The 22,387-nt window shown below is 42.3% G+C and overlaps 2 protein-coding genes across 14 annotated transcripts; one reads left to right on the forward strand and one right to left on the reverse strand.

Moving 5' to 3' along the window:
- Positions 1-32: 32 nt before the first annotated feature.
- Positions 33-4,354, reverse strand: NUCB1 (Nucleobindin 1). 11 transcript variants are annotated; one of them, XM_033474887.2, is made up of 11 exons: positions 4,219-4,354; positions 3,068-3,226; positions 2,874-2,981; positions 2,561-2,782; positions 2,402-2,498; positions 2,224-2,309; positions 2,055-2,157; positions 1,804-1,984; positions 1,582-1,741; positions 1,120-1,161; positions 33-977 (listed from the first exon to the last, which is right to left on the reverse strand). In XM_033474887.2, the coding sequence occupies exons 2-11, from the start codon at positions 3,191-3,193 to the stop codon at positions 318-320; spliced, it is 1,785 nt and encodes a 594-aa protein (XP_033330778.1). In that variant the 5' UTR covers positions 3,194-3,226; positions 4,219-4,354; the 3' UTR covers positions 33-317. The 11 variants fall into 11 exon arrangements, with proteins under 11 accessions (XP_033330778.1, XP_076378746.1, XP_033330797.1 ...); XM_076522631.1 differs by having other exon boundaries at positions 4,239-4,259; XM_033474906.2 differs by lacking the exon at positions 4,219-4,354 and adding an exon at positions 4,034-4,181.
- Positions 3,711-22,373, forward strand: LOC117222935 (twisted gastrulation protein homolog 1-A). Of its 3 annotated transcripts, none has more exons than XM_033475003.2 (4): positions 3,711-3,845; positions 18,978-19,206; positions 20,354-20,560; positions 20,641-22,373. In XM_033475003.2, the coding sequence occupies exons 2-4, from the start codon at positions 18,984-18,986 to the stop codon at positions 20,946-20,948; spliced, it is 738 nt and encodes a 245-aa protein (XP_033330894.1). In that variant the 5' UTR covers positions 3,711-3,845; positions 18,978-18,983; the 3' UTR covers positions 20,949-22,373. The 3 variants fall into 3 exon arrangements, with proteins under 3 accessions (XP_033330894.1, XP_033330884.1, XP_033330908.1); XM_033474993.2 differs by lacking the exon at positions 3,711-3,845 and adding an exon at positions 12,812-13,708; XM_033475017.2 differs by lacking the exon at positions 3,711-3,845 and adding an exon at positions 16,207-17,082.
- Positions 22,374-22,387: the final 14 nt, after the last annotated feature.

The raw sequence follows: 22,387 nt of genomic DNA on the forward strand, positions 1-22,387 counted from the left end.
GAACGTGACAAGTTTCTTTCAAACGATCAGCCTTCCTGGAAACAGTATTTATTTACATCTCACAATAAATAAATGAATCGACCTCGCATCAACAACGCAATGTTAAAACTCTGCATATAATCGTATAAAGATCATAAAATTAATGGACTGACGAAAGTGTGACAAAGGCATGGAAGTTGTAAGATACGGTATATAGCTTCGTTAGTTATTTTCCTGCAAACTTAACATTCTGCTTCGATCGAATCTCTCCTGGGGGGCTTCCTGCAGAGTATTGCACCATTCGTTGGTAAACTTTTGCCGATGAAAAGTTCACGTGTTTACGCTTTCCCGCCGGTTTGTATATTGTTTCTGTTAATCTCCTGTTGCGCCGGAACCTGAGCGGACTGCGAGTTCGGTTGATTATGCTGTTGCGAAGCCACGTTGCTTTGAACATTTTGCGGTACTTGATTCGCGGCTTGATTCTGCTGTTGTTGCGCATTCGGTGCTTGGCCTTGTTGTACTAAAACTTGGCCCTGAGCTTGTTGCTGAATCGGAATCTGGCCCTGAGATTGTTGCTGAATCGGAATTTGTCCTTGAGATTGTTGCTGGATTGGAATCTGTCCTTGTGCTGGTTGCTGAACTGGAATTTGTCCTTGAGGTGGTTGCTGAACTGGAATTTGTCCTTGAGGTGGTTGCTGAACTGGCATTTGCCCGTGGGGTTGCTGAATCGGAATCTGTCCGGGTTGCAATTGCTGAGGAGGCATTTGCTGCTGTATAGGCATCTGTTGATACTGCTGGTTCAACGGTGCTTGTCCTTGGAACTGTTGTTGCTGAACCATTTGAGGATGATACATTTCAGGCATCTGTCCTTGACCTACTTGCGCCTGTGCATGATTAGGATACTGCTGTTGGTAGAATTGAGGATTCTGTTGTTGGAACTGTTGCGGATGCTGAAAGTCTTGATGAGGAACCGGTGGATGCGCGTACTGCGGCGGGAACTGAAAAGTATTTGAAACAATCATATTACAACCTGTCCATTTGAATAAATATATTTCGTAATCACAAGAACAAATTTGATTTCTTTCTACACGAAAGGAATTTCTAAACAAGATTATTATTGTTAGCGCTACAATTACTTACCGGTTTGTCTTGTGCGGGTATACTACCTTGCTGAGGTGGTGGCTAACAACAGCAACAGAAAGTGCACAAGCTAATTATTGTTCATTACAACATCACAAAAAACGGAGCCAAAAAATAGGTTCGACAAGTACAGGCTGCTAAAGTAACATACAATGAAATTCTAGATTGCTATCTAAAATATTAGCTAGTATACTATCCCTAGTAGATAAATATATATATCTACTTGCAGATATTGCTCGTCGCTAGAAGTTTTACTATCAGAGTATCCTCGACATGGCTTATTATTCTATTCTTGAAACTAATTTCATTGTTAACTGATAGACTAGTTATTAAGCTATGCATGCGGTTAGCCAAACTTGTATCGTGAAAGCCTCAAAAAACTAATAAAATCATAAAATATTTGCAGTATATTAAAAAAAACTAATCGTTTCTATAATCTCTTGTATATTCTGTAGCACTTACGATTCCTTGGGCGATCATTTTTTGTATCTCGTGTTCTTTGCGTTTTCTTTCGAATTCTTCGAATTCCTCTTGCGTGAAAATCTGTCCCTCGTCCAGTCCTTGCCATCCCTCGTCCTTTTGGAATTCTGGATTCTCAGTTTGCTTCAGAAATTCTTCGTAACTAAAATAATAAGATAGAATAGAAAATCTTACGTATAACAGATGTAAATTATCTATACGAACTTTATGAGCGCATCCTTGTTGAGATCGACCTCGTTGAATACATGTTCTCTCATCCTTTCCATTTCCTCCACGCGCTTGAATAATTCCTCTTGCGAAGTTCCTTGAACGTAAAGCTTATCTAATTCTTTTAAAAATAACGCTTTGACTTCATCTTGATCCCATACTCCATTACCATCAATATCTAGAAAAATGGTTGATTTGCATTATAGAAGTTTTTCGTTTACATAATACATTAATGAATTATACAATACCATGCATGTAGAAGAATGTTTTAGGATTGAAATCTTCAGGTTCCATGTGATCCTGTTTCTCCCATACCTCTTCCAATTGCTGTTTGCTACCTGGATGATGCACCTATAAATGCAACACCGATGTAGTTGCAGATAAACAAATCTAGAAAGAAATGATGTAAAATCTTACTTGACGTACAGGTTCATGCTTTTTATGTTTATCTTGTAATGCTTTCAATTCATCCTCGTATTTTTTTCGTTCTGCCTCATTCATGTCTGTACGAAAACAGGAATATAAAATATATCATAAAGAAAGTATTATTTAGAGAAATAAAGGTATGTGGAAAAGATTCAACTGATAGCATTACGTTCCAACTTCTGTTGTTCGTTGTACTTGACTTCCATTTCGTGCTTTTTGAATTCTTCTCTCCGTTTTTTATCATTCTCTGCCAAATCTTTCGAAGTCTACAACAAACAAACAACGTCTGTAAAATCCGTTTACGATTTCGTTATACGATCAATGTTACCTTTGCCATTAATTTCTTTAGGTCGTATATTTCAAATGTGCGTGAATTAGTGTGATCTATATGATCCGCCACCTTCAGGTGTTCGGTATCTAAGCCGTTTCTTAATTCGTTCTCTCTAGTCGCAAGATGTCTCAATCTTTCCAATTCCTTCCTCTTAATCTCGTCTAATCTAGTTCTAATATTATGATCCACAAATTGTAGATGGTCTGCTATTTTCCCTGTCTAATGAAAAAATGTGTTTAGACATCAAGGAAATTTGTAAGTTTCTACTTTGTATCTTTCCCTTAATAAAATGCTAATAACTTTCGCTTACACGTATGTCTTCTTGCGATGCTTCTTTCACCTTCGCCCGAAATTCTGGATCGCTTTCCAATACTTGAACCACTTCCATCAAGTACCTACGGTACTCCACAAAGTCTGCCTGTGCGAATAACGTATACTGTACTTTTCTCTTCTTTTTAACCTATATAAGTTAACGCATGATTCGGATAAATACACTAAACATACCATTTCGTCTGGATCTTCAATTTCATTTTCAATGTCAAGCTTTTCGTCCTTCTTCTGGTTAACAGGCGGTGCGACAACATATTGTACCACTGTACACGTTAAAGCAAGTAACAGAAAGTACTGCATTTTTATAACAAAATGCGAAGTGTTTCTCGATAGCTGAAAACATTACAGGAACAATTACAAACGTTATTATAGCGATAAACGTGTATTAAGTTTAAATGTAACGATCGGTTCGTTCTCGCTGTTTTTTGACATATTTACAGATTATCCGAAACAAATTTCCGAGAAATACGAGTCCACTTTCACCGAGAGCACCGAGAAGCAAAAAGGAGCAACAAGAAACACTTTTGTGAACAAACGTGGGAATATGATTATACAAACGTTCATTGTTGCAACATATTGAATACGTGTCAATAACTGCACAGCTGACCGGGCGATAACGATATCGGAAACACACGAAATCATTAATCATCACTTCGATTACCTTACGTGGTTGGCGGCGTCGTGAAATAGTACGATTAAAGTTAATTAGTGCCGAAAAGAAAAGTCTACGAATTGTTCAGAAATTCAGAGTCGAACAGACTGAATGAGGTCACGTACAAAAAAATACGTATACAGAGAATTCCTCTTAATATTATGGGTATACCGTTACGTCGATCGGGCTGGGTGAAAGTGGCAGTAACAAATTTTCACTGGGCGCAACAACAGAGAGGAGACTGGCCGCCGTTCTCGCTTCGAATCTAACCAATGAAAGTTCGCGGGACTTCTGGCACGAGTAAGTCTAAACTCGAGTGAATTAGCTGGCAGATAACGTTAGTCGAGGCACGAACATGACAAAATCGGAAATGGTTTTAAAAGCCGACCGCAATTATATATGTGTATTCGAACCATGTATGCGCGACTGAACGCGGTTGACGTCGACACGCGGTTTGCAAGACGTTTGTTTCCAAAACGGATACTGACGTGTATCTTCGCGGCGAGATTTTAACCGATACAGAAAAAGATCCAGGGGAGTTCCCCACTCGGCGTCACGCTGCCCGCAATAGATACATAATTCCTGACGTCACGGCTGTCGATGATGAAAAATTTTTAAAGTCACAGGCGAGCAAACGAACGGGAACGCGGGATTAATATGGAATTATTGGTACCGGTCAGTACAGATTGGTACCGATTGCTACTGAATTATTCACGATATTCAGTCTCTCTCAGCTGCGGCTGTTCGTCGTCGGCATCGCGTACTTTCACCTTTCAGACCCGCGTCCTTCACGGTACTCCCTCTTTCTGCCAGGTGGCGCCAGAAGTGCCTACAAAACTTTTAAAAGAACGGCTACGCGTATATCGGCGTTCCGATAATTCCACACTGCGATTCCAATAACTCTATTCTACCCTAATTCCGATTTCCGAACACTCGACATGATTCCGAAAATCGTATTTCACCATTACACGGTGATCCAGAAAGCGGTAATTTCTAGACAAAATTGAAAACACTTTTATACATTTTTCTAATATGTTAGTTGACTGTTAATCGTAAATTATTGAAGAATGTTGTATTGTTTGGGAAAGAAATAGAAAAAGGATCAGTTCTAGTGTCTAAGGAAATATAAATTATTATTATATATATTATTATATTTATATTATATATTATTATTATTATATTATAATATATATATATATATATCGAATTTCTCAAATTCTAAGGACAACGCACGATAGTCCAAATAGCTTGTTGTGTTTTTTTAACAGGAATATGTCCAGTTTATTTATAGACACATTTACAGACCTCTTGAACATTATGAGGAATATAATTTTCCTATATTTCAATACCTAGATAATGTAGAATTTGATTTATATAATATAATAATATAATATAATATAATATAATATAATATAATATAATATAATATAATATAATATAATAATAATATAATATAATTTTAATAATTAATAATATAATATAATATAATAATATAATTTTCCTTTATAATTTTCCTAGATATATATACAGGTATTGAAATATAGGAAAATTATATTCCTCATAAAGTTCAAGACGTCTGTAAATGTGCCTACAAATAAACTACATATTCCTGTTAAAAAAACACAACAAGCTATCTGGACTATCGTGCGTTGTCCTTAGAATTTGAGAAATTCGATTTAAGAAACAAGACGTTGAATTTTTAACTTTAGGAACTTTTTACAAACATTTAAATACATTTAAAATAAGTGGGTAACAATGTGGCACCGTAGATTTTATTTTCGATAGAAAAGATGTAGCTGGTACAGAAATCATTTGAAACGTCGATAGAACGCAATTTCCAATTTCGAGGCTGGTAAAAATTGAAACTATGATAAATAATACAATTCAATGCAAACGACGAGTTAACTCGTCTCCTTCGGTTAACCGGTTAAATTGCCTGGAAATGTATAATTTAATACGCTCCAGACCGGTCCAGGAATATTCGTTTTGTTCGATTACAAGTCACCTTTGATCCTTGATCAACGTTATTGCGCGTTAATTAGCGGATTTAATGTAAACTGATTTGATCCCGTTACAGGCAGGATATTTACGATATTCCCTGTATGCGGTTTCACGCGTAATTTCGTCCTTTTCGAACAAGATGACATTTCATTTGTTCGGCACGCGCTCTTCCGTAATTGAATAAATATTGCTGCACGTAGTAATCGCGAAACAGAGCATGATTCGCCGCCGTCGAGCGAACCGATGAATTATAGATGTGCAGGAAAATCTTGAAAAAAATTCGCTCACGTACATCAAAGTTTCTATTGCGCTGTTGAGAAGAAGAAAATGACTCAAGGAACGAGTGCATGCAATAAGTGCATACAAAACGAGACGACGCGTCAACACAAGTTCGGAAACTCGCAACGATATGTTCGATTGTCGATCGAATGTGAAATCGACGAAAATGTTACGCGAAAAGAAAAAAAACGCGGCAACAGGTGTAAAATTTGTTGTTCCGTATATGTCCACGGTTTCACCTTGGCAAACGATAGAAATCTAAACAGCAGGTGAAAGGATCGAATGCATGCATACATATACATAGGAATAGGGTACGCAACCATAACCACGCCCATGACCGATCGAAACGCAGTGTGCAACAAATTATGAAATAAACAACGCGAGAGAGAGAGAGACAACGTCGACGCGCGAACACTCTAATCAACATTCTCGAATCATCGCGAAGTTATGTCCGTTGTAACAACGACTCCGGTCGGGACAGGCAAGAGATAAGTCTTTTTTAGCTCCTCTGCCGAGCTAATGTCACAATGTATGTTTCCCCATATTGCATACGAGCCGTTTATTTTGAAAGTGGCATAAGTCACTTTGTTTTTAAGTCGAGATATTTCAGGGTTTGCGTTTTAACACGTTTAAAAATATGGATGTTAACTTTCGAGAAGATTTACTTGTATTTGTTATCTCGGGATACCGATATTTTTCTCAGTATAAATAATTTCGTATAAACATTAAAAATTCACCACTTTTCATTACGGTAAAATGACTTAAGCCACTTTCGAAATAAATAGTTTAGAAAAATGACTGACATATATTAATGTTGTCCGACGTATTTTACCGAAGCGATGTTTTGAAAGGACAGTGATTTACTAAAATTGTTGAATAAATTACATATATAATAATAATTTATACCATGAACATATTTAATATAAAGGTTTGATTCAAGTATTTTTTATTTTTATATTCATAAAATATAAAAATAATTAGTACATTTTGAAACATAAGTATAAGTAATTTATATGAAAATACATCGGTTCAATTTAATTTTCGTCATCAATAGGAGTGATTAAGTCCTCGGAAATCGTGTTTTGTTTCAAATTTTTTAAATAACTGTGGTATATTGGGGGTATATAATTAAGCAAGTCCGTCATGTCTTTGTATTTTGCTGAAGAAACAGGACGAGATCCAGCGTATAATATAATATAATATATAATATATAATATATAATATATAATATATAATATATAATATATAATATATAATATATAATATATAATATGTATAATATATAATATATAATATATAATATGTATAATATATAATATATAATATATATATTATATAATATAATTGACCAAACTGCACTATTCTTTCGCACATATAAAAATAAGTCCAGTGATCACAACTTTTTTAAAAATACTGAAAATAATTCAAAACAAATACTTCACGCACACTTATCACACGTTTCGATTTCTTTTGCACTAAGCCCCGCGATTAATTTCCTGAGTACAGCGACTTACGTCACTTTCAAAATAAACATGTTTGTTATACCGTTAATTAGTAAAACTTCTCTCGAACAAATCTCAATAGTTCTCAACTTATCGATTGCAAATTCTTTTAAAATGAAAAGATATCGTTCGATTGTAATTAGCGTTACCATTAACTCGATTTTTTTGAAAAAGTGACTTATACCACTTTCAAAAAAAATAAACGGCTCATATATTGATTCCTGAAGCAACAAAACTCGTTCGATTCGTCGATCTACGAAAAGCGCGAGAAGACGCGCGTAAAATCAAAAAAACAAACGACCGCGACGCAAACAAAGAATACCTCCACGTGCACCTGGAATGCGTAATCGAGGAGGCAAACACGCGAAAAGCATCGCGTGAGTCAGAAAACGAGGAAGATCGATTAACTATCCGAGAATCTAACTTCGCGCCACTTAGAATTATTAAGCGCGTGTTTATCTCTCGGCTTGGCGCGGATCAATGTTAATGCGGCACCGCGCAAACTTCAATTTCCCGACCTTGACAGATATAAAAAGAAGCCTCGCTCTTCGAACGATCTACGACGGCTCTGCGAAAGCGAAGACAATTCCGACAATCGCATTCGTCGGTAAATAAGACCTGAGAGACGGCTGTCGAAAGCTGGGCGGTAATTTATTCGAGGATACACTCTCTATATATACGTCTCCCTAATTCGCGCTCAGATTCTGCACAAAAATGGACAATTTGGGAAGAGGAGACACGATTATTCGAGCCTTGCAGCTCGTCTTTATAGTTACCGATTGTCAACGACTATAAAAACGAGACGCGAGGCTCGAATAATCGTATCTCCTCTTCCCAAATTGTCTATTTGTCGCATTTTAGCGCGCAATCTGAGCGCGAATTAGGGAGAAATTACTGCATTTCCTATTGTCTCCCTATTAAATTCATTCATTCGTTCATTTGTTCCCGGATGGAAACCTTTGGCACAAGAGAAGAAAAACAAAAGAAACTTTATACAAAGAAAATATTGTTACGGCGACTTGCCCAAATCAAGTCGCTGTAATGTGAAACTGACCTGTTGTGAACAACTCCTTAGGAAATGATGGAAGTCAGGGGTTACCACTGAATAGTAATGTCTCCCTAACTGACACTAAGATTGTGCAGAAAAATGGACAATTTGGGAAGAAGAGACACGAGTATTCGAGCGTTGCAGTTCGTTTTTATAGTTGTTGACAATTCGCAACTATAAGAATGAGTCGCAAGGCTCGAATAATCGTATTCCTTCTTCCTAAATTCTCCCTAATTGACGCTCAGGTTGTGCACAATTCGAGAAAAGGAGATACGATTATTACGATTATTATATATATACGATTATACGATTATTGCGCCTCATTTTTATATTTGTTGATAATCGACAACAAAGCGAAGACAATTCCGACAATCGCATTCGCAGGTAAATAAGACCTGAGAGACGGCTGTCGAAAGCTGGGCGGTAATTTATTCGAGGATACACTCTCTCTATACACGTCTCCCTAATTCGCGCTCAAATTCTGCACAAAAATGGACAATTTGGGAAGAGGAGATACGATTATTCGAGTCTTGCGGTTCGTTTTAACAGTTATAAAAACAATTATAAAAACAAGGCTCGAATAATCGTATCTCCTCTTCCCAAATTGTCTATTTTTGTGGACAATCCTAGCGTCAGTAAGGGAGACATTACTGTACAGTAATTTTTAAGCATGAAAATGAATAATTTGGGAAGAGGAGATACAATTATTCGAGTCCTGCGGTTTATTTTTGTAGTTATAAATTGTCCACAATTATAAAAACGAGTCGCAAGGCTCGAATAATCGTATTTCTTCTTCCTAAATTCTCCCTAATTGACGCTCAGATTGTGCACAATTCGAGAAAAGGAGATACGATTATTACGATTATTATATATATACGATTATACGATTATTGCGCCTCATTTTTATATTTGTTGATAATCGACAACAAAGCGAAGACAATTCCGACAATCGCATTCGCAGGTAAATAAGACGGCTGTCGAAAGCTGGGCGGTAATTTATTCGAGGATACACTCTCTCTATATACGTCTCCCTAATTCGCACTCAAATTCTGCACAAAAATGGACAATTTGGGAAGAGGAGATACGATTATTCGAGTCTTGCGTTTCGTTTTTACAGTTATAAAAACAATTATAAAAACAAGGCTCGAATAATCGTATCTCCTCTTCCCAAATTGTCTATTTTTGTTGACAATCCTAGCGTCAGTAAGGGAGACATTACTGTACAGTAATTTTTAAGCATGAAAATGAATAATTTGGGAAGAGGAGATACAATTATTCGAGTCCTGCGGTTTATTTTTGTAGTTATAAATTGTCCACAATTATAAAAACGAGTCGCAAGGCTCGAATAATCGTATTCCTTCTTCCTAAATTCTCCCTAATTGACGCTCAGATTGTGCACAATTCGAGAAAAGAAGATACAATTATTACGATTATTATATATATACGATTATACGATTATTGCGCCTCATTTTTATAGTTGTTGATAATCGACAACAAAGCGAAGACAATTCCGACAATCGCATTCGCCGGTAAACAAGACCCGAGAGAGGGCTGTCGAAAGCCGGGCGGTAATTTATTCGAGGATACACTCGCGTTGAAAAGGCCGCGAATGATAAACCGGTAAAAGGGCCGTATGCTCTTGTGCTCCGGAAATGCCATAAGCCGTGAGACGTTAATCGCGGTCTCGGCGGGGAAATGGCAGGGGAGTGCTCGTGAACGTTCGCGGCCACCCCGGCGAACGTTCGAAGGACCCGTGAACCTTTGAATTCCTCGAAGGGTCATTAGGACAAAAGTATACCTGTGTCCACGATCCTTCGTAGACCTGTTGTCCCCGGACAATGCCTGGCCCGACAAGTGTTTTCGTATCTGATTGACCCATCTTTGGACGGAACACTCCGACAAACGGCTAATTTTTCTTCCAGCTAACGACCTTCGTATACCTGACGTATCCTATTCCCTTCCCCCGCCCTTCTCTGCCCCGGTCAACCCCTCCCTCAGCACCTTTGTCTTTTCGATTTTGTCTCGTTCTCGCCCCGAAGAAACAGTCTCGCAGGACAGCAGAGTCACGCGTGCACACCGTGAACGTGTTCTCCTCGATCTCTCAGCTCGTCCTCCGTCAGCCATTCTCGACCTATTCGCTACCAATCGATTATTCGTTCTCGCGGAAAGCGGTTCCATTATCTCGAAGGATGCCGAAGATAAGCGAAGTCAAAGTCGTCTTCGTTTCTGCGACGTTTCTGAGCGCAGACTCTGCCGACGCGATAGCAACAAGTTGTTCATTTTTCGGGATACTGTAATTGTCTCCCTAATTCGCGCTCGGATTCTGCACAGAAATGGACAATTTGGGAAGGGGAGACACGATTATTCGAGCCTTGCAGTTCGTTCTTATAGTTGTTGATAATCGGCAACTATAAAAATGAGTCGCAAGGGTCGAATAATCGTATTTCTTCTTCCTAAATTCTCCTTAATTGACACCCTGATTGCGCATAAAAATGAATAATAAGCAACAAGTTGTTCATTTTTCGGGATACAGTAATTGTCTCCCTAATTCGCGCTCAGATTCTGCACAAAAATCGACAATTTGGGAAGAGCAGACACGATTCTTCGAGCCTTGCAGTTCGTTTTTATAGTTGTTGATAATCGGCAACTATAAAAATGGGTCGCAAGGGTCGAATAATCATATCCTTCTTTCCAAATTCTCCCTAATTGACGCTCTGATTGCGCATAAAAATGGATAATTAGAGAATTTACGATTATTCGAGTCTTGCGCATCATTTTTGTAGTTGTTGACAATCGGTAATTATAAAAATGTGCCGCAAGGCTCGAATAATCGTATTCCTTCCTAAATTCTCCCTAATTGACGCTCAGATTGTGCACAAAAATGGACAATTCGAGAAAAGGAGATTACGATTATTCGAGCTTTGCGCCTCATTTTTATAGTTGTTGATAATCGGCATTATAAAAATGAGTCGCAAGGGTCGAATAATCGTATCCCTCCTTCCCAAATTCTCCCTAATTGACGCACGGATTGCGCACAATTCGTGTAAAAGAGATTACGATTATTCAAGGTTCGCGCCTCATTTTTATAAGTTCTTGACAATTCGTAACTATAAAAATGAACCGCAAGTATCGAATAATCGTATCTTCTCATCCTAAATCGCCCATTTTATTTTGTGGACAATCTGAGCGTCAATTAGAGAAATAAATGAGCCGTTTATTTTGAAAGTGGCATAAGTCACTTTTTTTTTTTAAATGAAAAGATACCGTTCAATTGTAATTAGTGTTACCATTAACTCGATTTTTTTGAAAAAGTGACTTATGCCACTTTCAAACTAAACCGCTCAAATACAGAGTCATGTATCAGGACATTTTCATTCCTCGCAGGCTTCGCTTCGACACGTCGACGGGTCCGTTTCAAAAAGCATCGAAGACTTTCAACAGATTCCGGCGATCGGATCCGCGTAAACCGGACGATCGAAGGTCTCGGGAAAGAACGGGGGGGCGATATGCCGGTCGCGACACGGTTTCGCGATTACGGGTCCTCGGCCGCGAAAAACGGGTTCCAGGGAGCCGTCGCGTCCGGCGGTTACGAAAAAAAATTCTCGGTACACGCCCGAGATATATGACGGAAGCAGCTAAATGCTTAAACGCTCGAAACTCCAGGCTTAAATGCCGTTGATTGCAGTAGGAGGGAAATGAGAGGTTGCACGACGAAGTCGTGTCTCGTGGCCGGAGCAGCGAGCACTGTTACAAGGCGACCGTTCCGAAGCGTACCGGTTCCGAAGCCGAGTCCTTCCTCGAATAGACCGAACGGACGATCCCGCGCGGTCCAATTCCCGATCCGAATGCTGCCGCCTTCTAGCAATCATCGAAATATCTTCGCATTCCCGGTGATTGCCTGCGCCGGCGGAGCGCGGCGAAAGGTGGACAGCGCGTGACGGTGCCCAGAGACGAGGCGACATTGTCAAATAAACCGTCGAGACGGTTTTCGCGCTCGGCGTTTCGTAAGTCGGCTTGCACAAACGACCTCTTTAGAATCCATAATACGCGCCGAATCTGCGACGGAGTTCAAAGAGAGGATCGTCCTCCGGACGAGCGCGATCTGCGCTCGACGGCGAAGCGTGGAGGAAGCGCGTAAGAAGCGCGTCTCGCAGCGTCCGCTAAGGGATGATCGGTCGGTGGATACGGTGGAAAGGAAGGAAACCCCAGGGAAGAAGGGTCGAACCAGAGGTGCAGAGTAGGGACGCCGGCGGGAGTCAGGGGGGGTCAGCGGAGTCGGAGAAACGGGTAAAGGGCGGCAGAAGTCGAAGAAAAGGGGGAGGTAGGGGGGCGAAGAGAGCGGGAGCGAGGCAGAGGGTCGGAGCCAAGGCGGAGAGAGGCGGCGCGGGACAGGTAAAACAAAAAGTCGGGAAAAAATTGGAAACCAGTCCCGCGCGGTTGGTAGATCGGGAGTCTAGCAGACTGCGCGAACGGACTCCGCTCTCTTCTCCTTTTCCACTACCATCGCTATCAACAACTACCACCACCAGCCTGTTCGGCAACGACTTACGGTAACCAACTACGCCAGAGGCTGCGGCTGCAGCAACAGCAGCAGCAGCACAACCACCACCACCACCATCGCCACCACCATCGCCACCGACTCGCTTGGCTACCATCGCCAACACCTCTTTTTCCTCCTCCTCCACCTCCTTCACCTCTTCCCCATTCCGCTTCACTCCGTTTCACTCGGTCCACGCGTCCTTCCTTAATTCAGTCCAATGAGAGCCGCTCTTCGATTCGTCGCACCCGTCACAGATCTCTCTCGCGCGTCGATTTTCAGAGGATACCCGCTCGATTCTGTTCTGCGTTGGCTCTCCCGCTGGCCTCTCTCTCGCCTGCCTCCGTCTTCACCTCCGCCTTCGCCTCCACCTCCGCCTTCGGCCGCTCCGGCTCCAGCTTCTCCGACCGCGCCGCAGAGCCGAGAGCTTCGGAGCCGAGAGGCGATCTCGACTGGAATTTCGCGAACCGGTTCTCCACCGTGGACACAACACCAGCTACGACCGGAACGGATTCTGTGTCCCGGAGAAAGTGCGTCTATCGCGTAGTGTTTGGCCAGTGCGAAACCCTCCGGCCGGAGAGGATCCCCTTTGGATCGCCATACTGGAACCGCGGAACCACGTCGTGGAACCACCTCGACTTCGAGGATACACCACCTCACGCAGCAAATATGTCTCGCAATAGTTGCAACGCGAACCGGTTGCGCGCTCTTAAAATAGTTCACCGCTTAGCATAGGTTTACCGTTTTGCCAGCTTCGCGCCGTTCACTCGCTGGAACTCGTCGCAGGACTAACAAGGTAACCAGCGATCCGTCACGGATCCTTCTTCTTCTTCTTCCGTCGATTCTAATATCGGCGAACGGTTCCGCCGAGATCCGTCCGCGTCCGCGGCGAACGTTTTCTCGCCATCGATTCGCTCGCGGTCGCACCGCGGCTTCCGCTCGGTCCGGAGATTCTCCGTTCTCGTGCGCCGCGAAACGTCGCGGCAACGCGTCGTCGTGTTTTTTTTTCTTTTCGAATCGAGGAACCGTCGACGATTGTACAGCTCGGTTGGAAAAATTCAAGAAAAATCGACGCGATTAAAGGTGCCTCGGTTCGGCAGCTTTCGCGCGCGTAAGAACGGTTCCCGCGACGATTCTTCTGGACCGATAAAACTGTTGCGTGCCAGTTTCCCGGGATTCGTTCGTGTCGCATCGTTTCCGAGGAAACGACTATCTTCTTGTCGGCCGCACGCGTCCACAGACGGCCATTTCACGGATTGATCGGAGGAGGGTGAGAGGGCCCCTTTCTATTGCTTCCGAGAACGTGGAATAGACCGCGCGTTTAAGACGTCGCCGCGGACGCGGCTGACCGCGTTCGCGCTGCGAACTGTTCGAACGGTCGTTTCGATTTGGATCGACTGCGGCGATCGATGCAAATTGATTGTAAATTATTCGAAAGCGCGGACGACCGTGTCGACGAACATGAACGAACGACGTTTCTCTTCTCGACGACACGGTGTTATGTACCGTTGCTTGTCGTGTGTGAAACTTCGATGAAATAACTTCGATGAAATAGCTTCGATCGACGAATTCCGATGATCGAGGATGAGGCGACAGGAAATGGGAGATAGAGGAGCGCCGAATGCGTTTACTGCGACGCAATCGAACTCGATTTTCCATTGAAGCGAACGAAGAAAATTGGGAAGATGAGACGAGGCGGTCGAGCTGGGAGAATATATATATATATATATATAGATATATATAGATATAGATATAGATATAGATATAGAGATATAGAGATATAGAGATATAGATATAGATATAGATATAGAGATATAGATATAGAGATATAGAGATATAGATATAGAGATATAGAGATATAGAGATATAGATATAGATATATAGATATATAGATATAGATATAGATATAGAGATATAGAGATATAGAGATATAGAGATATAGAGATATAGAGATATAGAGATATAGAGATATAGATATAGATATAGATATAGAGATATAGATATAGAGATATAGAGATATAGATATAGAGAGATATACAGATATAGATATAGAGATATAGAGATATAGACATATAGAGATATATATATATATATATATATATATATATAGACATATAGAGATATAGATATAGAGATATAGATATAGAGAGATATAGATATAGAGATATAGATATAGAGATATAGATATAGATATAGATATAGATATAGATATATATATATATATATAGATATATATATATATAGATATATATATATATATATATATATATATATATATATATAGAGAGAGAGAGAGAGAGAGAGATTCGAAAGCCCCCGATAATAGGCGAACATAGGTGCCTTCTGCGAAGCCGATCGCCGTTTGTTATTGAAGCTATTCCATCGCCTCGGGCCAGAGCAAGTCTCGACGAGACGAGGCGAGGCAAGGCGAGAGGCGGCTGTTAGCAGCACGTTTGTCCCTGGACGACGATCGCAGATCGTTTACATTTCAATACAAACTGGAATCTTTCTAAAACTGTTTTAGCCTGCCTCTCGGTCTCGCAGCGCCTCGGCGACCGTCTCCATTGTGATTCCATCGTGATTCCCTCCGGTGCATAGGACATCCGCGCGGCATTTCAATCAGTCGCCACGGAGAATAAAAATCGCGGTGCCGCGACACGCAGCGCCTGTTTTCGACTCGAGTTTCGCTCGATTCTCGTTGCGCGTCCTCGCCGAAGAACCCGCCGGCCGGCGAAGTACAGTAAATGTCTCTCTAATTGACGCTCGGATTGACCGCAAAAATGGACAATTTGGGAAGAGCAGCCTTGCGAATTCGAGCCTTGCAACTCGTTTTTATAGTTACCGATTTTCAAGATTTATAAACACTTTAAGGCTCGAATAATCGTATCTCCTCGTTCCTAAATTGTCCATTTTTCTGCACCATCTTAGTGTCGGTCAGAGAGACGTTACTGTACATATACCCAAAAATGTCTCGCAATCCGAAAGCGGCGGGTTCCTCGGGTCGTTTGAAGCAACTTCTTCCTTTACAAAAATGTTCTCCGAGGCACCGTTAACGAGTTATTAACGAAAAACAGCGACCAATAAGAATCGAGTACGGCTGACGCGAGGCGGCCCAGCCAACCAGCGCACGAAGTCCAGTTCCGCTCATTGGCTCGGTCGCCTCGCGCCAGCTGAACTCGCCTCTCATTGGCCACTGTTTTTCGTTAATAACTCGTAAACGGTGCCTCGGAGAACATTTTTGTAAAGGAAGAAGTCGCTTCGAATGATCCGAGGAACCCGCTATCTCCGGATTGCGAGACATTTTCGGGACACCCTGTACACATCGCTCGGCAAATGAAAATCAAATCGAGTCGAGCTTCGAATCGCTCGAGAGTTCAATCGTATTCGATGAACTCCCTCCGATTTCTGAGAATGCAAAGCAGCCTCGCGGCCGCGTAACTCGCGCGCAGTTTCGCGAAACGGTCGCCGTTTCGCGACGAGAGCATGATCGCGGTTCGATGCACGTCCTATGAATAGAACTTTCGCGAAAGATCGATGCCCACGTCGCATCCACCTGTTGCGACTTCTCGATAATCTCGTTGGTGCTCGAGCACGGCTCGAGCTCGCCGGCCACGGGCGATCGGCTTAAGGGGTACACGATTATTGGAAGTCGGACGATGCGCTTGGGGAAGGCGTAGAATGGCCCCTTTTGTTCAAATCCGCTTAACCGGTTCGGGATGAAATCGAATTACTCGTAAATAGTGTCTACAATTAACCGTAGCCGTAGCGTCGAAGCGGATCCAACTACTAGAAAGTGTAACCGTTGACTTCTGCCGTTCTCTAATAGTTCTCCGTAGCCCCCCTCGAGCCTTAAGCAGGGGTTTAATGAAGTGGCGCTAGCCAGGGTGGCGGCGCGGGGTCGCCACCGAGACAAAGGGACAACGGGGCCGGCAATTACCTGGAGGAAGTCATCGTAAAACTGATCCAACTCCGTCCATTTACGACTGCGCCTTCTCGAACGCGACGGTGGGGGCAACGGCGTGAAAAAAAAAACGAGGCTCGGGCTTTCGATCCTGTTAGTCGGTGGAAACGCGGTCGAGGATAAGCGCCGGCGAAAAGTTACGCGCCGGAAAAATACGACGATTTCGACGAGTTTTCAGCAATCGCGACGCAGCGTTTTTCCTTGCCGAGGTAACCGGCCGGGTCATTGGAACGGAATTCCTTTCCGACAATAATTCGCTTGAAATATCGTAGGACGCGCGATTATACGCGATATAAATAGTCGGTTAATTGGCACGTTCGAAACCCGCAATTATTACGCGACCGGCGATCGTTTTGCATGAGATTATCGGTCCGCGCGCGTCCTTTCCTTCTCGGGATCGTGTGCTTTTCATAGACCAGATAGATTCCTCGCATCCTTCGCCTGCGGCGGAACACTGTTGGATCCGTTGCATACGCGAGATTCTGTTGTTTTTTTTCTATGCGGCGACGATGTGTCTACGCACGTTACAAAAGACACATGTCTGCGGCCGGTACTCGTAACTGTGGTAGAATTGCAAGCTGTTTCAAAGAAATTTACGGTAATTTCTCCCTAATTCGCGCTCAGATTGCGCACAAAAGTGGACAGTTTGGGAAGAGGAGGTACGATTGTTCGACACTTGCGTCTCGTATTATAGCTCAACAGCTAACTATCGCTAACTATACAAAAAATACAGCAATGTTTCTCTAATTCGCGCTCAGATTACGCACAAAAGTGGACAGTTTGGGAAGAGGAGGTACGATTGTTCGACACTTGCGTCTCGTATTATAGCTCAACAGCTAACTATCGCTAACTATACAAAAAATACAGCAATGTTTCTCTAATTCGCGCTCAGATTACGCATAAAAGTGGACAGTTTGGGAAGAGGAGGTACGATTGTTCGACACTTGCGTCTCGTTTTTATAGCTCAACAGTTAATTATCGCTAACTATAAACCGATCGCTAACTATACAAAAAATACAGCAATGTTTCTCTAATTCGCGCTCAGATTGTGCACAAAAATGGACAATTTGAGAAGAGGAGGTACGATTGTTCAACACTTGCGTCTCGTTTTTACAGCTCAACAGTTAACTATCGCTAACTATAAATCGTTCGCTAACTATACAAAAAATACAGCAATGTTTCTCTAATTCGCGCTCAGATTGTCCACGAAAATGGACAATTTGGGAAGACGGGATACAATTATTCGAGCCTTGCAGCTCGTTTCTATAATTCTTGACAACTCGTAACTATAAAAATGAACCATAAGGATCGAATAATCGTATCTTCTCTTCCTAAATCGTTCATTTTTGTGGATTTCGATCTGCTTACGCAGATAATATTTTCATACGGTGACCAGATGACCGAGCAGTACAGTAATTTTTCCCTAATTCGCACTCAGATTGCACATAAAAATGGATAATTTTGTGAAGAAGATTTTTACGTCTCGCTTTTATAGTCGTTGACAATCGGTAACTATAAAATCGTAAAAATATAAAAACATAAAATCGGTAAAATGTAATCGTATCTCCTCTTCCCAAATTGTCCATTTTTGTGCGCAATCTGGGCGCGAATTAGGGAAAATTTAAACTATAATAATTAATTAAAATATATTTAAACTATATCAAATTAAACATATATAAATTTAAACTATAATAATAATTAATTAATTTAACGTCTAATTTAAACTATAGTATCTCGGAGCAAAATTACGGCGATCCATGTGCACAGAGGACCTTATCCTCGTCTGGACAGAAAATGTACCTCGAGAATTCCCATTAGAGAATTGAAGATCGCGACGGCAGAATGGACGACGAAGACGCGAAGATCCGAAATTCGTTCTTTCGACCATATCCATCCCCCCCTAAATAACATCTGGACTCGTGTTCATGCATATTCTTAATAACCTTAATCGAGCTTCATAGTCGTAATCAACGCGATTCACGGTCCTCTCGCTACTTCACGCCGTCGCAGGAAGCCGCGAGTGTTCAACTTCGAAGACCGTCCCAGTACTTTTCCGTTGCCGCGCGCGAACTTTGGTTTCATATCGGTGCACTTTCTTTTGCAGACCATCATGACGAGTTGGAGCAGGACGCTTATCGCGGGCATCGTCGGGATCTTGTTTCTAGTGATCGCGAGGAATTACACCGAGGCTTGCAACGAGGCGATCTGCGCCAGCGTGGTGAGCAAGTGCATGCTCACGCAGAGCTGCAAGTGCGACCTGGTCACCTGTGCCTGCTGTAAGGAATGCTTCTCTTGTCTCAGCTACCTCTACGACGAGTGTTGCTCCTGCGTTGGTGAGTATCCTCCCTCTTAACCGTTTGAGACCCAGGGGATATTGAAAAAACACCGTCGAAGAATCCCAAACAGCGCAACCGCGCTTTCTCTAAACGAGCACGAAAAGACCTCCAAGCAGCGCGATAGCGCTTGTTTTGTTTTATGTCGAGAAATACCAAGCGGCGCAATAATAATGAATTAAAAATTGATATTTTGTAATGTATTATTGCATTATTATAGTATTATTCTACCTATTGTAAAATGTAGTATTTACATGAACCAGTTAGCTGTGGCGCCTCCATTTCATAGCACGCACCTACAGAGTGCCCCAAAAATGTCTTGTAATGCGAAAATGGTGAATTCCTTAGGTTATTTGAAGTAACTTTTTCCTTAGCGAAAGTGCAAACCGCGGCTTCGTTTACGAGTTTTTAATGAAAAACGCCAACCAATAAGAAGCGAGCTCTGCTGACGCGAGGCGGCCGAGCCAACGAGCGCGCGAAGCCCGGCTCCGCTCGCTGGCTCGGCCGCCTCGCGTCAGCAGAGCTCGCTTCTTATTGGTTGGCGTTTTTTATTAACTCGTAAACGAAGTCACGGTTTGCATTTCCGCTAAGGAAAAAGTTTCTTCAAATAACCTAAGGAATTCACCATTTTCGAATTGTGAGACATTTTTGATACACCCTGTAGGTGCGCGCTCTGAAATGGAGGCGCCACAGCTAACTGGTTCATGTAAATACTACATTTTACAATATGTCTCCCTTACTGACGCTGAGATTGTCCAGAAAAATGGACAACAATTTGGGAAGAGAAGATACGATTATTCGAGCCTTTTTATAGTTACGAATTGTCAACAACTATAAAAACAAGCTTCGTGGCTCGAATAATCGTATCTCCTCTTCCCGAATTGTCCATTTTTGTGTACAATCTGAGTCAAACACATCTGACTGGTTAAAAGAAGCTGTGCGATGTGCTTGCTTCAGTAAATCTGAGCGCGCTTCGACAATCGATAACGCGCCGTCAGTTGCGTCCACAATGTTCGAAATATGCTGGATTTTCTCTCGACATACAATCTCAACAGCGCGATCGCGCTGCTTGGGGACTCTTACAGTTAATTTGGAAAGCGTTCTCCGATAGAAAGCGACCGATAACGGATTTCGTTGTCTCCGATAGATCTCTGTCCGAAGCCGAACATCACGGACAACCCGTTGAGCAAGAAGTCCCACGTGGAGGACTTCAGCGAGCCGATGCCGGGCCTGTTCCAGGCTCTGACAGCCGAACCGGACGCGCACGAGCGCTGGCTCACGTTCACGTTTCCGGTGGACTTCGACATGTCGCTGTTCACGCCGAAGCACGACAAAGAGATGAAGTACCATATGCGTGGGTATTCCGTAGTTCCCGGCTTTCGCTCCGGAGTTTCTCCCGGCCGACGGCTTACAGAGGATCGATTCGTTTTACAGAGACCGCCGACGAGGAGGCTCATCCCTTGAAGCCGAACGTGATGACGGTGAACTGCACGGTGGTGTTCATGGCTCAGTGCAATTCTTGGAACAAGTGTCGAGCGTCCTGCCAGAGCATGGGTGCCACCAGCTACAGATGGTTCCATGACGGCTGCTGCGAGTGCATAGGGGACACTTGCATCAACTACGGGATCAACGAGTCCAGGTGCATACACTGTCCACTGGACAAGGAGGACGACGAGCTGAAGGAACAGTACGACGACTACGGCCAAGACGACGACGATCTGACCGACGAAGCGATGGACTAACGGGCTAACCGTCCCCGCCCCGACCAAATGACATTCTTTCGCGTTCCTTTAATGCAGTCTGCAATGTGTGTTGTGCGCCCGCGTTCCCGGTGACGAGACTTTCGCGGAGAAACCTCGCGAGTCGTGACTCTCTTTGGCTCGCGTGGCTTTGTTGTGTGGTGTATCGAAATCAATGACATTTTTCTTTTTTCGTGGTACTAGCTTTTATAGAACAAACGAGACGAACAATTTCTCCCTTGAAAAGGGACCAGGCTCGTTAGGTAATGTAATTTATAAATTATCACGGTTCACATGGCTCAAAGTCATTGACTGTTGACCGTCCGTATTTAACTGACCAAACCGACGGTCGGAGATACATAGAAGTGGTCTTGCGAATCGAATATAGCTTTTACATATGTGGAATGTACGAGGGTAAATCCTGGTTAAATATTCATTTTTTACTATGCGCTATTTTCATCGATACGCGATGGATGGTAAAAAATGAATTATTCGATCACACGATTTTACCTTCGTACGAAATTTACGAGCCGTTTCAAGTCTTCCTGTTCCGAAACTTGCCCTGGGTAGGGTGACATCAACGCGCCCGGTAAATGTTTTAACGGTGCGGCGAAGTCGAATGTGACTGAGAATCGTCGATAACATCGAAATCAAAGCAGAAATCGCATACAGTCGCTCTTGGTTTTCATTTTATCGTAGTCACGAATTGTCGAACACTCGGTACGTGTAAGTAGTAGTCCTACTGCGTCGAATTTTTAATACTTGTCCGTGCCATATGAATAGAATCGTACACTTATGAGATTGTTCTTGGCCCCTCCGACGCACTATATATGCCTGTCGATCTTTTCGCTTGCACGGCAAATATTGTCTGTGTTCGAATCAATGTCTTCCTACCGCTCGACCGATCGATAGAACAGCGGAGAATGCATCTGAAATGTGAACAGGACAAGTGGGAGCATGCGATTCGAAAGGTACATGGAGAATATGTGCCGTTGATATGATGTACATAGAAATAATCAGGTCGGAGGGATTGCGATATGATACGATATGGTTTAATACTGCACTTGATTACGCCAATGCACAACATTGAGACAATACGAAGGATCGAACAGGTATATTCTCGAAGTAATGTCCAATTCATGCGATTAAATGTAAATAAAACTATTAGTATATATATATATATATCTATATATCTATATAGATACTTAAAAACTGCGGATACCGTTAAAGCTTTATGAACAGTGGATCCCGAGATCGAAAGACCACTACAAAAATAACGACGAGAGCAATCCGTTTCCCCCGGGGAATTTTTTAACAGACTAGAGAGGGGACACCGAATCGATATCAAATAATCATTCGTGGCTAGACTAGTGTAAATAATATTTTGTTTTTTTTCAAAATCGTTAGAATAAAGTTTTATAAACAAGATTCCACTTCGTGGC

Source organism: Megalopta genalis, chromosome 1 (assembly GCF_051020955.1).
Source record: "Megalopta genalis isolate 19385.01 chromosome 1, iyMegGena1_principal, whole genome shotgun sequence".
Taxonomy (NCBI): domain Eukaryota; kingdom Metazoa; phylum Arthropoda; class Insecta; order Hymenoptera; family Halictidae; genus Megalopta; species Megalopta genalis.

What these genes read in the sequence shown, in the direction of transcription:
- NUCB1 (XM_033474850.2), bottom strand. An exon ending in CATCGCAAGAAGACATACGT is followed by an intron (nt 2,783 to 2,873) that starts GTAAGCGAAAGT and finishes TTTTTTCATTAG; the next exon opens with ACAGGGAAAATAGCAGACCA. An exon ending in AAATGATCGCCCAAGGAATC is followed by an intron (nt 1,162 to 1,581) that starts GTAAGTGCTACA and finishes TGCTGTTGTTAG; the next exon opens with CCACCACCTCAGCAAGGTAG.
- LOC117222935 (XM_033475003.2), top strand. Translation starts at nt 18,984, where the DNA reads ATGACGAGTTGGAGCAGGACGCTTATCGCGGGCATCGTCGGGATCTTG. An exon ending in CGAGTGTTGCTCCTGCGTTG is followed by an intron (nt 19,207 to 20,353) that starts GTGAGTATCCTC and finishes TGTCTCCGATAG; the next exon opens with ATCTCTGTCCGAAGCCGAAC. An exon ending in AGAGATGAAGTACCATATGC is followed by an intron (nt 20,561 to 20,640) that starts GTGGGTATTCCG and finishes TTCGTTTTACAG; the next exon opens with AGACCGCCGACGAGGAGGCT.